The 17,309-nt window shown below is 40.5% G+C and overlaps 1 protein-coding gene and 1 long non-coding RNA gene across 12 annotated transcripts; one reads left to right on the forward strand and one right to left on the reverse strand.

Annotated features, from left to right (window-relative positions):
• Window positions 1-1,010: 1,010 nt before the first annotated feature.
• Window positions 1,011-17,204, reverse strand: LOC109146164. The gene is made up of 2 exons (XR_002048032.2): window positions 17,039-17,204; window positions 1,011-1,959 (listed from the first exon to the last, which is right to left on the reverse strand). It is a non-coding gene; the product is annotated as an uncharacterized LOC109146164 (long non-coding RNA).
• Window positions 2,276-15,254, forward strand: DMC1 (DNA meiotic recombinase 1). 11 transcript variants are annotated; one of them, XM_039570707.1, is made up of 14 exons: window positions 2,276-2,338; window positions 2,837-2,937; window positions 4,590-4,680; window positions 5,289-5,333; window positions 7,571-7,717; window positions 8,020-8,102; window positions 8,705-8,757; window positions 9,663-9,704; window positions 10,916-10,988; window positions 11,651-11,742; window positions 12,246-12,530; window positions 13,368-13,428; window positions 13,975-14,091; window positions 14,569-15,254. In XM_039570707.1, the coding sequence occupies exons 3-14, from the start codon at window positions 4,624-4,626 to the stop codon at window positions 14,636-14,638; spliced, it is 1,125 nt and encodes a 374-aa protein (XP_039426641.1). In that variant the 5' UTR covers window positions 2,276-2,338; window positions 2,837-2,937; window positions 4,590-4,623; the 3' UTR covers window positions 14,639-15,254. The 11 variants fall into 11 exon arrangements, 10 of the variants coding, with proteins under 10 accessions (XP_039426641.1, XP_039426642.1, XP_039426639.1 ...); XM_039570708.1 differs by having other exon boundaries at window positions 2,293-2,937; window positions 12,246-12,319; window positions 12,416-12,530; XM_039570705.1 differs by having other exon boundaries at window positions 2,293-2,726.
• Window positions 17,205-17,309: the final 105 nt, after the last annotated feature.

A 17,309-nucleotide genomic window follows, 5' to 3' on the forward strand; every position in this document is an offset into this window, starting at 1 on the left:
GAATTGTTAATTTCACAATCACCTATTAAAATAGTAAATCTTGTGGTGCTTGGACTGCTATCACTTACTGTATTTGTATAGTTGACATACAGATTATTTATTTTTCATTTAGAAAAATACCCATTCCTGAATTCTCTAGTTGGTGTTTTGATATTACTGTTATCTTCTTTTCCAGTCACATACAATCTGTTGTGTTCCTTACTTGACCTGGCATCTCTTTTATATCAATGGGCACAGCGCTCTAATTCATCACTTCCTCCATAGATGCAATGCTGAACAGGACATCTTGATAGACAGAAGGGAGATCTCTAATCCTGTAACATATCCTTAGTGTTTAACTCAAAATAAATTAGAGGTAGCAAAATCTGTGTCTTTTTAATGCAGGGTCACTCCCAATACTGTAGTATTGAATACTTTTGTCAAGGCTTTGCTTAAGGATCTCAAGACTGTGGTGGAGACATAACTCAGTCTCCCAGTACCATCTCTATTCCTTCCAGTAATTCCATTTCAACAATAGAGCTCTCCTGTTACTCCAGTCTTAATCATGAAGCTTCGCTGAGCTGATTATTTTGCCAGTCCTACCCTGAGACCCATTGTATGCACAGAGCTTTTGCAGTTCATCTTAGTTCTGACCAAAGAGACAGAAAACAAAACCCCAACAAAAACAAAACCCCTCATGATTTCCCTATTGCAACCATGGATGAAGTTCATGAGGATGAAAAAAAATTACCTGGATACTTAATATTTTATGGTAATGGTTTGACTTGGTTCTTGGTTCTAAACTGGTACGAGATCTCAAGTAAGAGGAAATGCGTATCACAGTGGTGTGTCTCATTCCAGTACCTCCCTCAGAGTTGGAGATGCAGTGGTTCAGCAGCAGAACCTGTAAAATGGAAGGAGACAACTGAGGGATACCTCTACTCATTTGGGCCAATGTGTAAGGTGGGCTCTGTGGGGTTATTGTGCAACACCAGCTGGAAGCTGAATAAGCAATTAACGATCACACAACATTTTGAATTTGTAGAATGTAATTTATTGCCCAAAGTAGCACTTTGGAGTGGGAAATGGTCTTCAGATTCTGGCATTCATTGACCTTTCTGAGAACCATTTTACAAACTAAAAGGATAATGAAGGGAAGGTTGTTTACAGAGAGAGGTATTATCTGCTGCAGAGCTGCTCAGCAGCACCAGAAGGGTCACCCTCTGCATGTGCATTCTGTTCAGGAATAAAAGCATACTTTGTGAAGGAATTCGCCTTTAAAGGGCTGTCTGCCTAAGTGCTCTTCTGGAATAGCTCTTGCGGAATAATGGGGTTTTCAAAAGCAGTGCCAGCCACTTCTTCTGTATAGACAAAGCCTTGGGCTCCCAGGATTAGACTTTTGGTACTTAAATAAATCGCTTGATGTTTTGAATGGGGACCCTGCGAGCACTCCTGTGGTGTGCTGATGATGGCACAGGGCCGTAGGTTTTGTTGCTTGGTTTCCTGACTTGGCTAAGAAATGGCTTGGAAAGGGTGCCCTTAGCCTCCCACAGGCAGAGGGTGGGGAAGCTTTCACAAGCCCCTTGAAACAGGCTGAGAAGCTGCTCCAATGCCTTCTGCCATTTCAAGCCCCCACAAGGGGCAGCCAGGAACTCCTCCTGCTCGCAGGAGATGTGATGTCTCCTTGACATGCAGTCCCGTACCAACTGTGCTACCCGAGGCAAGCTAAAACGGGCGATTGCTTTCCAAATACTGTCTCCAAGAAGACTGCAGATGTCTCGTACAAGTGTTCATATCCTAAAAAGCACCTTTTCCATCCTTTTAAAATGGCAGATTAAGTCATGTGTATGACTCAGCCTCATTTTCTTGTCCTGTGACTCCAGGCAAGTCACTTCTCTTCCAGATCTCTGACAGGTTTTGGCCATCCAATCCAAAACCGCCGTGTGTGTGCCTTGTTGAGGAAGATGCGTGAGTGGCACCCTGGAAAAACAAAAGACAGAGCTGCGTTGAACTAAATGCCTTCCAAACCAACGTGGTTTTAACTACGGCTGCCTTTTCCAGCTGTAGAGTAAGGCCACTGCGATACCCCTGGGAGACGGCGAACATAGCAGTTGATAAATCACGGGCGGCGGAGTGATCGAAGACGGTGAAGGCAGCGTCTTTCAGCGCGGGGCGGGGGCGAGGCGAGGCGCAGGGCCCGGCCCCACCGGGAGCCCGCGCCCGCCCTCACGGCGCCCCCCGCGGCCCCGCCCCTCGGCGCCGGCGGGAAGGCGGCGGGGCCGTGCCCTCAGGACGAGGAGGAGGAGGAGGAGGAGGAGGAAGGCGGGCGGCCGTGGCGAGCCCGGAGCGTTCGCCCCGGGTACTGCACCCTCCCACCTGCCCCGGAGCTGCCCCGGCATGAGCTGGCGATTTAATTACTATTCTAATTTTGATGGGGAATTACGGTGCTCCGCGGAGCAGGGAGATCAGTGATTCCTCGCCCTTTGGGAATAGAAATATACATCTCATGAGGAGGCAGCTGGCAAAGAAAAGCCAAGTAAATCCGTGTGTTGATGACGATTAATCAGTTATTTTCCTCTGAGTCAACAGATGTGAGATCCCGCCGTGGAGCCCCTTGGGGCAGGTCAGATCGCCCTCGGCCCAGAGAGCCGAGCTCTGCTGCCATTTTCTGACAGCCCAAGCCCAAGGGGAATTGCAGGGACCGGCTCCCTGTCACACCCGCAGGCTGTGAGGAGTGTGGCATCCAGGTCTTGCTCACCTACCCTTGGGTACCTGAGGTGGCACAGGACTGTTAGTGGCTTTTCATGGATGTGCTCTGTTGTCTCAGACTTTCACCCTTTTATCTGCTTCCCTGCAGGCAGTGGTGACTGGAATCCTTCAGGTGTGCCAACACACCAGCAGCAGGAGAACGCTCCACTGAGCAGGAGGATTTTTTTCGTACCTAAAGCTTTTAGTAGGGTGAGGTATAATTTCTCCATTTTCCCTTGTAGCCTGCAGGAAGGCACAGGTCTGGGTCTGCCTTGTTTTTCTGCTGTGAGATGCCAATTGCCTAAGGATGGGGAGTAGGAGAAAAATCCCATAACCTGCTCGGCGGTGATTGAAGTGCAGGATTATGTGCATTTTGTGAGGACGTTTTTAATGAAAAAGGAGATTGTAATATAGTTTTAATGCCTCTTGCGTTACTTGTTTTTCTTCCTTCAGTATTTGAAGCTAAGGGATTTTTCAAATCTCCCCAAGTATTTTTTAATAGTGTTTTGCTGTAATTATGTGAAGACATGATTTGTCATTCCATAATTGTCAGGGTCCTGAAATAGAAATTAAATATATCCTGATACTATCAGAAAAAAACGATTTTATAAGAATATTTCCATTAAATACCAACAGAATAAGATAATTCTAAAATTCTGCTATTTTGTTCCTTGTTTTCCCAGCCTCTATATACATAAGATTCTTGCAAGCAAATTAATATCCATTTAGAAGCTGAAAAAAGGCTTTTTGCAGATATTTAGCCAAAGCTATCCAAACCTCTGTTAGATGTAGCCCACCTTATAGTTCACAGATTTTGTTAACAAGGATGAGCAAGTAAATGTATGCACACATTTTGATGTGGTTGTCTGCAAAACTTTTGATCATCCATAGCTAGAACACCAAAAGTAAGCTCACAATTTAAGCAGAAGCAACTTAACCCATTTACAGAACCACAAAAGTGATGCAGTAGTTTGGTTATAAGATTGTATTTCTAAGGAACTACTTTGTATTCACTGTTCTTGCATTCATAAAATTTAAGGAGGTCACACTTTGCTTATTTAACCATGCTATCACAAAGTGCCTATTCCAGTTCTAGGCCTTGCTTATAGGAAGTCACATAGAGAAGGCAGTGAAGCTGTGGTGAAGTACAGACATCACCATTAACCATGAGAAAACATGAAATGAGCTCTCTGTATAAGGGTTTGCGTAATAAAAGTCTCAGATTTTTATTACCCTTCTTTTGTTCTCTCCATGCAAGCATACTCCTTACAGGCATTACCTGCACGTCTTCAGCATTTATTGGTCATTTTGAACCTCAGCAAGAACTTGAAAACAAATACAGCTTTAACAGTATGCTCTCAAGATAAATCACTAAGGAGCTGTAGCCTTCTCAGCACTGTTTTGAGGGTTTTCTGTCATATCAAGATGGGGAGGCTGAGCCGTTGCATTGCCTTTCCATTACCCATTCTGTCTGCAACTATGCTGACTTTTGTTATAAAAATACAGACTATCTTTCACTTTCTTACCAGAATAAATTCCACTAGTGATAATTCATTTCAAATGTTCCCACATCCAAAACTCATCTCTGACCCAAGATTCTCACAAGGGAATGAGGTCTCTTTTCCTAATACCCGTGAAGCCCTTTCTAGTCAAACTGGTTCATGGGAGTGCAAAGCCATGGATTTTCTCCTTTTGGGCTAGTAGGTCAGATAATAAAAGAGTTGGAAGCAGAATCCAAATTTGAATCCATATCTGATGTCATACTAACAAGTTTCTATAGTTCAAGGACTTCTTAAAAGCCCTTTTACAGACATTTACTCATTTATTGCCCCTCCAAGACTGTCTCTGTTTGCATTTCCCAGTAGCGATCAATACTTTACTGCGTGCTCTTTCGTGATGAAGGCCATGGAGGATCAAGTAGTCCAAGAAGAACCAGGATACCAGGATGATGAGGTAAATGTATGATTGATTGAAAACTATGTGCAGCAAATGTTTGAAGGTATTTTGATAGTGTTACGAAACCCATGGAGGGACAGGAGGTCCCCAAAAACCATCAGGGAATTCAATGCATTTAAAATTTTGTTCCAGTCTACTACCAAGAAAATCTCATTCCCCTAATCCCAATACAGCCTGGCTCTTCAAATAATCTTCATTAACCTTTCAAAAGCTATGCACAGTTTGTAATGGGATTATCATTATTTCATCGTATTTTACACTTCTATATTAAATGCAAGGGGACTATCAGTTAATTGTCTGCTTCTGAGGAATGATCATCAGCATGAAAAAAGAGTGAGAAACTATGGCAGAAAAGCTGCAGATTATGATGATGATAACACGAGTTTTAACACATTACAGGATTAATTGTCTGTGAAGATACACTTTGTGGAAAAGATGATAAGCCTTTTTGGCTTCCTATGCTTTGCTTGTTTCAGTTGTCCAACAAGTTATGTATTATTTGTGAAAAATCAATAAATGTTTACAAATCTGAAACAGTCACATAGCGAGATAGATGTAATAACAAGAAAAAGCAACATCTATTTTTTTTCTGCTATTTTGTTTAGGAATCCTTTTTTCAGGATATTGACCTGCTGCAGAAGCATGGAATTGTAAGTATTAGCAATCACTTGATCACACTGAGTTTTCAAGGACAGAAGTCCTTGAAAAGCTACTGTGAGGTTGTTTCCAAAATTGTATACACATTGATGCAAATAACTGAAATTCCTCCTTGCAGTAAGTTCTAACTCAGTCAGCAGAGGCAAATTTTGCCTTTGGTGATAAGACAGATTTTTAGAAAATCACATTCACATCAGATTCCTAAATAGAGTGTCAAGATACTCAAAGTATTTAGCACCTAGCACTCTTGAAAAACCAACTGCTTGCTAATTTATTTGAAAACTGTGTGATAGATTATTTCCTGTTCCTGCCAATCTTTGTAATTACTCCTGCATTTTTTGTGCCTGTGAAATTACACTGTGACAATTGTTGCTATACTATTTTCAGCATGCTGGTGCAGGGGGTAGAGTAGGAGTGAGGAAAATATTAGTAGCTAGAGAAATAAGTGGTTAGTTTTCTTCATAAAATGTGAATTCCTATCATTGTTACCATCATCACATAAACACCACCTATTTATTTGAATTACTACTATTGTATGTTTATTTGGAGGCTGGCTCATGGGTTGGAATCCTATTCTACTCAGAGTTATAGAAGCAGAATAAAAAGCTGGGTTTGCCCGATGTAATGTGAGATTTGACTCTAATGAAAACGACTACAGACAGATACAGATGGGGAGGACATGTCACAATGACTCATCATTAGTCAGCGCTGTAGTTACTGGACTGGGCATGTCAGCAGTGCAATTGTTGACAATTTTTTTTTATTGGCAGTTCACTGGCAGTTTTAAAGTTAGTTCTGAAGAAGGATCACATGGTTGGGAGCTCAAACTATGGGGCAACATAGGAAAAATAAATTATTGCTTTAAAAATTTAACAACTTGATCAAAGAGGGTGACCTGGGCTGGAAGGGAGCTGTACTACCCTGTCAGTACAAAAGGAGGCACAGCATTCACAGAATGATACAAATGTATGAAAGAGTTTGAAAACTTAGAATAATGATTTAGGCTGTTCTTCTGGAGTTAATAAGGGTTTTCTGCTCCTTTCCATTATTTTTTTCTTTCTTCCAAGTGGTTATTCCCACACCTCAGGGGAAGTTTTTGTTCTCAGCTGTGCTAGTTAAAAGTGTTGTGCAAACACATGATGACCCATATCTGTTAAATTCATTTACCTGAAGAAATAATTTGTGTGGGCTTGGAATTTTTTTCCAAGGAGTAGAGAGAAAAACATTTACTGTATCTGCCAGCGTGCCCAAAAAGAGAATCAGATTAGAACAACTGAGACTGTGGTTAGATCATCAAAAGTGTTTTATAGGATTTAAGGTGCTGTTACCCCTCAGCCTCTGCTGAGTGTCACACACATATCACAGGATGAGAAATAAGCTTCCAGATAAACATGACTAATTTCTCACATAACCCCCCTCCCTTCTTATGCTCTATGCACCCACACACTCTAGATAAATAGATAATCTGTCCAGTTCATAGTTTTTTTTCAAAGGAAAATCTTGGCTGGAAATTGTAAATTGATGTATTATCCCATACCTTTCACATAGTATGCTTTCTTGTGAGTAATCTCTTCCTGCTTTTACATTTCCAGTGATGTTAGAATCATAAAATGAGGTGAGGGAAGGCAAAATATGTCAGTAGGGTGCTGTCTGAAGTTGTGCTGTTCCCAGTTTATGAAAAACTAGTAGCCTCCTCCAGCCCAAAGTGTCAGTCAGTTCTGCAGGATACATATGTTTTAAACTGGACATAGAGAAACAGCACAGCAGTTAGACTCAGCTTCCAATGATCCTCATGAATCAGCTCCCAGCTATCCACCATCAGATTATCTGGTTTACAGCTTAACTGTGCTAAGGGACCAAGGGCAGACTGAGTGTTACAAGGTGTCCTAGGTTGGGCTCCACACTATCTGAAATAATTCTGTACTGTTTCTTTACTACCATCTTTGATCTAGAAAAACTGACACTGAATGGGGAGAAGTAAATACCCAGACACCTTTCTCTCAAAACCACCAGGAGCTGTTCTCTGCATCATGAACCCTCACACCAATGTTACTCAAAATTTTGTTTTGTTGGTGTCACAAACTACACAGTGAAGAGTTTACTGTAAATCTGTTTCTTTCTTGAAAACACATGCATATGAATGTAAACTTAAAATATGTTTCAAAGGTTTACTTCACCTTCTAGCTGTTAACTGTCCTGAGTACTCAACAGGAGGGAAATTTCTTTGCAGAACGTAGCAGATATTAAAAAGCTGAAGGCAGTTGGGATTTGCACAATCAAAGGAATCCAGATGACCACAAGAAGGGCGCTGTGCAATGTGAAGGGGCTCTCAGAGGCCAAAGTGGACAAGATTAAAGAAGCTGCAAACAAGCTTGTTGTAAGCCTGTCACTTTCCTGAGAGTTTGAACTTATGCTGGCCTCTCCAAAATGCTGTGCAACGTTTCCCTTAGCAGATTTCCCACTGCATCATCAAAATAATTTTGAAAATTATTCTGCCTGTTACTCTAAGGCATAATATTTTATACTCCACAACAACCAGACAAATGCTGTGGTGCTTTTTATAACCAACCCACGTGAATGAGGCTAGGGGGAAAAGAAGATATTTATGTGGGCTACTGCACTTTTAACTTCAGGTTAAAGCTAAAATAAACCTCTCATGTTCTCTTTGGTCTTTCCTAGGAACCAGGTTTCCTCACTGCCTTTGAGTACAGTGAAAAACGGAAGATGGTATTTCATATTTCCACTGGCAGCCAGGAATTTGAGTAAGCTTATCTCTTATATCCTTCCTTCATCCAAATGTTCCCAATAATCATTTTCGTTGTCTTTAATGAGACACAGAAATATAAGGGAATAAATACTCAGCTAGGACACATAAATCCCCTTGCATTTGGAGTTAGTGCTGGCTTAAAGAAGCCTGAATCAGTAAGCACCAAAACCAACTCCTTTTCTGAGGGTAAACTGGACTTTTTACAGTCGCTGAAAATAAATAGTTGGCATCCAGAAATACTGAATGTATAATTTTTTCACCTAGCAAAATAATCTGCAGGTTTCAGGTCAAAATTACAAGTCTTCAAGTTCTCCCTGGAGATATTTTTATGGAATGTTATCTTTTCAAATCTTATTTTCTCTCCTTTCTTTGCAGTAATAATTTCTGTAGATCTTTCCCTTGCACACAAAAAGGGAGATAAAGACAGAGTTAATTCTTTATGAATCAATGATCGTTTAGAGCCCTGCACTTAATGCATCAAGTGAGGGGCTTTAGGGCAGAAATTACTTTCCCTAAAGTAGTAAAAAGGTCTCTTTTTTACTTTCCTCATGTGATTTTTTGGGTTTAACTACATCATAATCCTCTCCCTTTCTGCAGTAAACTTCTGGGTGGTGGGATTGAAAGCATGGCAATTACTGAGGCCTTTGGAGGTGAGAGAACCCCATTAAATGAGTGTTACCGAACAAAGAACTGCAACTTACTTTTGATTTTAATTCAACTTGGATTACTTCTATCAAATTTACCACATTGTAGTTACAAAGATGAGTACCTACATGAGTGCCAGAAGAAATAATCCACTTCTCTTAATGTTTTCCCATTTTTCCTCTTCATTTGCTTGCAGACTAAGTTTGAGCTGAGTAATCATTACTGGGCATGCTGATTCAGTACAAAAAGTATCTTGCATTATTAAGACTATTACTAACATGCCAAAGTTCTCCCTGATGCAGTGTGTTCCTTTCCCGTAACAAAATTGTCACAAAAGGTATTTTAGTTATGCACACTTAGGGTACATTGCATTTTATGTAAGATTTTGAAATGACAATTAAGCTACTATTACAGTACACCTGATTAGTTGCTGCTTGACACTTCAGCAGTAAGAGTTCATAAAACACAGTACTCTTCCCTTTAGAAAACATAAACTGGAGACTAATGTGATTTGATAGAATGAGATTAATAAACTTGTAAGCTTCTCCTTGATCATTTTACTGGAAATGAAACCGGGCTAGGTTAATGGAATCAGCCATTTCTTCCCACCCTGGCCCCCTGTTATCACTGTTCCACAGGTGCCAAGTGGTTTTAACTTCTATATACAAGAGAATAAATCACTTTAGCAGTCAAGCACGATCAAATTAAAGCATTTCAGATTTTTCTTTTCATGTAACACATTTCTCCTGCACAGAATATGATTTTAGAAATTGAGGTTAAATGATTTTAAAAGGTAGAGATAGAAATGAATTTTGTAAGTAAGGGTGTTTCTAACTGCAGTAATTCCTGAATCTGTCGAAGTTGGAAAAAGAAACTCTGACTCTTTTTTCTCCTTTTCTTTATTTAACAGAGTTCCGGACAGGCAAAACCCAGCTATCTCACACTCTTTGTGGTATGTGTAATACCTTAAAAGAGAGTGATGTTTCTTCTCAGTGAATCCATTGTTTACTATGGATATAGTAACTGACTTTATCAGAAGTAAACATATAGAGACAAGTCAGAATCTTTTATTTTTACAAATACAGTGAAACAGATCTTGGTGACTCTTACCTCCATTAACTGTGTTTGAGTAGAGAACTCATAAAAATGGTTACTTTTTAATACTGCTCACATCCATGGAAGTTTTGCCATAAGGAGAGTGAAGATACTAGGCTGTCTTAGATAAACCAGTGAAACACACCATCTGGAAAAGCAGGGCACAAATATGGGTCACATGTAGATGGGAGCATTGCTCAGAAAAGGGCAGAGGCAACATTTTTTCTCAGCAACTCTTTGACTGTCCTGGTTTCAAGAGGTTTTGCTGAATATGACATTCTGAAAGGGCACTGAAAGGATACTACTGGCTGTCAGTAACTGGATAAACAGACTTTGGCAGTCACCGTATTTGGGCAGTGCCAAATACAGCAGGACTCTGATTTCCCAGAGATATCTCTCAGTGTGTAAATAGTAGTAAACAATAACTTATATAACTATTAATGCTGCTGGAATTACCAGACACTGGGTAGGCAAATTCTCTTAAATGAACCCTATATTGTAAAGTGAAATATGGCATATTCTGGAAAAATAAGGCCTCTTCTGGTTAGTACAGTGTAATGGTCAGCAGAGTCATACCATTTTGCATGAATGATTACAACTGGATTGAGTATTTTAGCTTATTCACTCCAAAGAGACAAAAATCCATAATCAGCAACTATTTGCATATCAGGAAAAATTCATATCCAAAGAATTTCTGATCATATGAGTTACAGCTGGAAAAAGAGTCTACTAAGCCAATAGAATTAATTTGGGTAGAGGATTAAGTGTATGTGTGTGTAAGAACTTACTAATAATATCCCTAAAATATACAGATTTAGTGATAGTACTGAGTAAAACAGTTTTGACATCATTAATTAAATCTCATCTGAGCTGTAATCAAGAAAAGCGGCTTGAGTTTATTGTCAAGATGGCAGTAAGACATTATACTCCTGATTTTCACATGGATTAAAACTGACAGTTCTTTGTGATATGGATAAACAGTTGTATTTTATTTTAAAAATAATAATAGATGGAATAAGAAAATATTTTTCCTGCTTTTTCATTTTGATCTTCTATGATTTTCCGTAGTGACAGCTCAGCTCCCAGGACCAAATGGCTACACAGGTGGAAAGATTATCTTCATTGATACCGAGAACACTTTGTATCTTTTTGACTGTTAAAAGCTACAGGTGTGATCAACTGGAAAGACAGTTCATTTTGTATAAGTAAATAGGAGGCTCCTGATAGCTTCATACACGTAAAACATTAAGACTGGCACAGAAATCCTGGAGAGCACAATGTGTAGTGGCCCACAAGGAAGTGAGTTTTTCTTCTGTCATTTGATGTAATCCAACCTGGAAAGATTAGAGTTAGAAATTGGATTTTATTTTAACTGGGGTGGTTTTTTGTTTGTTTGTTTGTTTTTGGGGTTTTTGGTTTTTTTGAGATCTAGTAGGCCTCCTACAGGTTATAGCAGCTTTTCTATTCAAGATAAATATATCTAAGTACTAAACACTATTTTTAACACGTCACATTTGCAGTAGACTGTGTATAAACAGGTTTTGCTCACAGCTAAATTCCTAGAGCACAGATATCCATATGTCAACCCCCCCGCCTCAAACCCTAAACACAAAACAATTATCATCGTGAGCCCTAAACTATCTTTAGGGTACGTGGGACAGCCTGAAGACAAAAAGTCAGTCTTCTCTAGGATTAAAATAAATATTCTTCTTTTTCCCCCATAGTCCTATTTTGGAATGGAGTTTTATTATTTTCAGAGCATGGTTTGCACACGGAGAAATCCTTAACTCTGACTAATGCCAGCCGGCCAGACCGCCTGCGTGACATTGCTGATCGCTTCAATGTTGACCATGAGGCAGTGCTTGACAACGTGCTGTATGCACGTGCATATACCAGTAAGGCCATTATTGCAACTGGCATGATATCTAGGTTTTTTTCTCCCAGGTACCCATTTTAATAATTCTCAGTTTATTAACACTTCTCAGTTTATTAACAGCTCCAACACTCTGTCACAAGACACCACTTTAAAACGTCAAGAAAGTTTGAAATGGGACTTCTTCTTTGAGAGTGCAATATAAACATAATATGATTAAAACATTTTCTGTGTGTCATTTAATTCAACATTAAATTAAAATGTTTATATTGCTTTTCAGTTCTTAACACAACAAAAAATTTTGTTCATGCAGAGTGAAGATTTTCACAAAAAAGTTTTTGTGAGATGGGTGAGAGGAAACTGGAACCTGCAAAGTAGATTGTCACTGAGCACTGGATTTAAAACTGCTGGCAGTGAAAATATAACCAGTGCAGACATTTAAAGTGGAATTTTAAAATTCAGGCTTTTGTTCCTTCACAGTTCTTTCTGGTCCTAATTTCTCTTGGCAACTCTGCTTCCCACTAGGTGAACATCAGATGGAATTGCTTGACTATGTAGCAGCCAAGTTCCATGAGGAAGCTGGTATCTTCAAGTTATTGGTACAAGACTTTTTTTTCTGTATGCTTACTGTTTTCAGAATAAATGTTCCTATTTTCTTTCACTATATTTACTTATCTAGCATGATTACAATGCAGATCATTGACTCCATAATGGCACTTTTCCGTGTGGATTTCAGTGGTCGCGGAGAGTTGGCCGAACGACAACAGAAACTAGCTCAGATGTTGTCAAGGCTCCAAAAAATATCAGAAGGTAAGGGAAACATTGCAAGATTTGGAAAACATGGACTGGAGTCACTACCAGTAGCTGTTGGTAGCACAACCACCTAGTAGTCCAAGTGTATTATCAGTCAGGCACTGGCCCAGGGATCTTTCCTCACTTTACACCTCTGTCAGTTACCAAAAAGATCAAACTGATAATATATTATTTCAAGATGACAGATTGAGAAAACTTCTGGACTTTTCAACTTTTAGAGTTTTTCTAGAAATACTGTTAAGCCCTAAATGAGATAACAGGTTGTAGAACTGGACAAATATTCAGTAAGAGTAATTGTCTTCCCCGAATTTCAACAGTCTAAGTACAAAAGAAAGACAAAGAATAGAAAATAGGATGAAGGCACAGAGAAATAAAAAAGCCATGCCTCTTGCCACTTTCTCAGTACTTTGCAATGCTTTGAGGGATGATGACAGGATGAATAGAGTTCCTTCTCTTTGGAATGTCTCAGAAATGTTGATGAGTAATGAATAAATGCTTTTTTCATGAAGTAAAAAAAAAAAAGGCAAACAGAGAAAGGGAAGGAGAGGGAGCTGAGGGCAGGGAGCCAACAGAGAAGATGGGAACTGAGAAAGACTTGTTCACTGGAATTCTGAAAAGTGCTCATTTTTGGCATATTACAGCTGGAGCCACGCAGGAGCAAATCTAGGCTGTCTCCTGATTAACTGCAGCCATCAGTCATAAAGAATATTTTCTTCTCATTCATTTGAAATTTGAAGTGCTTCAGCAGAAGCCTTGCTTTTACCATGGATGAGAGAATATTTTGGAATTCTAATTGGATGTAGTCTACCTTCTTTGCATTGTTTTCTCTTGCAGAATATAATGTGGCTGTGTTTGTGACCAACCAGATGACTGCTGACCCAGGAGCAACTATGACGTAAGATACTTTTTCTCTCTCTTTTAAAAAAAATTCCTGTATTTTGTATTACTTATTTAATAGAGATGAGAACTGAGATTGTATGGAGAAAGAGGCACTGAAATGAAAGCTCAGATTGGTCATTGTTCCCTGTGGTATTAGGAATCATAAGTTAATGACACCTGTAAGTTTCTCTCAGTTTTTGGAATGAGCTTTTTTATGTTTATCTGCTGCCTGGCATGGTGGTATGATTTCACTGTGACTTAAATGAAGAGAACAAGCTATAAAAAGTATTGAAAAAGTACCACATTTTCCTTTGGAGCAGCTTATATGTGCTATTTAAGGTGTGTATTTCTTAAGCCTCTTGAATTTAATGATAGGAGAATGATGCCAGCATTGAACATTGAACGTCTTATGTTGAGGCAAGTGTGTTAAAGTCGGGTTTCTAATGTATATCCCTGTTGATTATTCATTACTGAGTTGAATAGGGCTCATTCTGACAGTTAATCACACTATTAACCTCTGGAATTTGCACAGTGAATCACCGCAATTTTCTTGCTAATTCAGCTTTCAGGCAGACCCAAAAAAGCCCATTGGGGGCCACATCCTTGCTCATGCTTCGACTACCAGGATCAGTTTGAGGAAAGGGAGAGGGGAACTGCGGATTGCAAAGATCTACGACAGGTAAACCACCTTTCCCTCACGGAAGGGAAGCTGTGTTATGAGCAACCCTAAGGTGACGAAGTTCAAGGTATTGAAGCTCTCTAGATGGTATGTTGGGAGAAAATCTGAAAGGACAAACTAATTAACAGAGTAAACAACTAATTAAAGTTGTCCTGCGTATTGCATACATTAAATTACATAATCTTTCATCATAAATCCTACTAGATGCTTAGCTCTTAATGAAGACCATCAAATACTTTGGTAGTACTGGTGGTCCCTTGGCAGGAAAATTCTGGACGTTAAATTCCCAAGTTTCCCTGACACGATAATTTCACATTTTCTGATCCTGATGATATTGATCACATCCTACAGTTTGCACATAGGTATAAAGGCACTGATGTATTCCAGGTTGCTCACACCCACAACATTTTAGAGACTATTTCACAACTGCATTTTACATGGGGAAACCCACAAGTTTCTTGTTTCTTTTTCTCCCAGCCCTGAGATGCCTGAAAACGAAGCCACATTTGCAATAACTGCCGGAGGGATTGGGGATGCCAAAGAATAGGTAAAAACATGATGTAAATGTACAGCTAAAAACCAGCTGAGTAGTTGGGATGAAGATCTGTGCAAGGTTGACGACTACCTGGCTGCATTTGTAGCTTTTGGGAACTATTTAAGATATTTTGGGAGAACACTGGGATGAACTTTGTACAGTTCAGTTTTCCTGAACTAGAATTTGTTTCATTTAGGATCTTTGTTTTTCAATTGAACTTTTAGCACACAAAGATATAAGCAGTAAGATTTTGAATTGTTCTTAGAATCCTTTTTCTATGTTTTGTGAAAATCAAACCTGTCCTTTCACATGAGAGTGAATATACTCTTTCTTAATTTATTTCAAAGAGAGTGTCTAAGTGGTAGAATTTAACAGTGTGAAATGCAACAGAATTGGAATAAACTCAGTTATAAAATCGACATATATAGATGGAAAAGGCAGTGGGAGGAACAACAGCTCAAGAACTTGATGGGTTTTCATGTACTGTAGAGGAACAAATATATTTTTTAAGCCATTTTATCTCGCCTAGATGTTTATGTTTTTATTTAGCATTTTCTACTTTTTGGACAGAATGTTTTAAACCTGTTCTGATTAAAGTTAAAAATAAAGACTATGAATTAGAACAGAAGTCTGACTATGTTTGGGTGCTTTGAATTAAACTCCTCTCAATAATCTCATTGATCTTTCATAAGAAAAATAATCTGGGTGCAACCCAACACCTTAAAACCTTTTGTCTAGTTCTCTAAAGAAACAAACTTGATAAAATTGACTTGCCATTCTTCTAGTACAAGTAAGAATATTAAAGATTACTATTAAATAATAATAAATATTGTTACCACTAAAAAGAATAAAACAAATCCTGTGGCTAGATAGGAGAGAGGCTGGCACCAGCACTTACACCAAGGAAAAGGCACTTAAGATTCAGCTTGCTGAGGGAGCCAGCAGCACAGGCACAGCTCCGAACTAGCCAGAGATGTAGGTCACAGGGGGCAAAAGAAGAAGCTGGAAATAAAGAGGGAAATGAGGCATTGGGGGCCAAAATAACAATTCCATTTGCAATACCTCCAGTGCTCATGGAACTGCTTGTTTGAAAATAAACTAAACAATACACATACACACACACACACATATATATATATATATAAAATGAGAAAGTCTTACTTTGGTAATTACAATGAATCTAATTTTGGTATCTGGTCAGAGAACTTGTCCTCATGCATGTAAGATAACGTCAAGTAAAAAGGCAGCAATGAACAGAAATTCATGCAAGAGAAGCCTGACATTTTAGCCAGGCTTTTCCTTGTGACAGACCTAGAGGGCTTGCCTCCCTTAAGTGGTTTCTTAGCAGATAGTTGGTATTTTTCCCGAGGTAAAACACTATTTTTCACAGTGAACAAAAGTGTAGGGAGTTGAAGGCTGGCAGGCTGGCTGATCTGAGAGGGTCAGGAATGGATTGGCCATTGTCATTTAACGCAGCATCCAGTCCTTCGCACGTGCCAGGCTTTCCCACACTGGGCATTTGTATCCAATGGCCAAGTACCCAAGTACCCATCAGCGAGAGTGTGCAGTGTCACTTGACTCCCTGCCACCCACTTAAAAAGACACAGGTTTCTTCCAGTATTTTATTTTAAGCACTAAGATTGCTTTTTGCTTTCTCACACATGTGATACATATGTACATATATCTATAGCACGTGAAACTAAAATGGTAATCTGTGTGTCGTTCTAGGCTGTTATTTTTATCCAAGGGTCTGAAAGCAAAGGGGACTTGCTTTCCCTTCTGCCAGTGTAACCAGTTTTTGATAACCTGACAGCCCAGAAAGCACTGCTGCTAGCGATAACAGGGTGTGGACCAGGGCTGGGTTTGGCTGCTGTAACCCCACCATCCATGGGACACGGCTCCTTGTGCCAGGACACACGGACCTGGCGATAGCATACACACAGCACAAAAGGATTTATGGCCTGTGCCACGTAATCGCCTCATGGATTATTCTGTCTTTCAGTGAGGAGTGTCTGGCTCATCTGGGGAATTCTCTCCCTGCCTGCTGGCGCTCAGGCGACAGCAAACATCATGGCCGCTGTCACTCTGCTCCTGCCCCAGCGCCGCGCCAAGATCCCCCTGCTAATCTGACATGGAATAACGTCGGCCCGCCGGAGCCGCCACAGAGGTCCAAGGGGCCGCTCCCGCCCCACCGCCCAGTGTCCCGTTATTGTCCCGCCATTGTCCCATCATTGTGTCCTCAACCCCACCGCCACCTCAGCGGAGCCCGTGGGCGCGTAGACGACGGGCCGTATTCTTCAAACCCTCTGCGCAACCAGCGTAACCCTCCGGCCCGGCCTGCACGGTCCGTGTAAGACTGTTACGCCAAGCGCACCGGGCTCTTCCCGCCCTACGCCAGCCTGAGTTACGCACCTTGCGTACGCTGTGCACTTACGTAACGTGCGCCTCAACCCAGGTGTTCTCCACCGTGCAGAAGGGGTTACGGAGAGCGCTCCTTGCGCAGCTGACTTTGGGGAATAGCGTTACTCCTCCCCTCCGCCTTCCTCGCGCGGGCCCCCGGCTCTAAGTGAAGAGCGTTACGCACCTTTCGTAGCCCGCCTGCTACTGCGCGGGGCGGTGTTTCCACGAGCGCGCTTAGTGCATAGTTGGGTTCCGTGAATAGGCGTAGGTGTTTCGGAGGGCC

The sequence above is a fragment of the Corvus cornix genome, chromosome 1A (genome assembly GCF_000738735.6).
Source record: "Corvus cornix cornix isolate S_Up_H32 chromosome 1A, ASM73873v5, whole genome shotgun sequence".
NCBI lineage: Eukaryota > Metazoa > Chordata > Aves > Passeriformes > Corvidae > Corvus > Corvus cornix.

Excerpts from the sequence above, each read along its gene's own strand:
- DMC1 (XM_039570707.1), top strand. The coding sequence starts at position 4,624 with ATGAAGGCCATGGAGGATCAAGTAGTCCAAGAAGAACCAGGATACCAG. Across the intron at positions 10,989-11,650 it reads ATTGATACCGAGAACACTTT|CCGGCCAGACCGCCTGCGTG; the intron begins GTATCTTTTTGA and ends GACTAATGCCAG. Across the intron at positions 13,429-13,974 it reads GACCCAGGAGCAACTATGAC|CTTTCAGGCAGACCCAAAAA; the intron begins GTAAGATACTTT and ends TTGCTAATTCAG.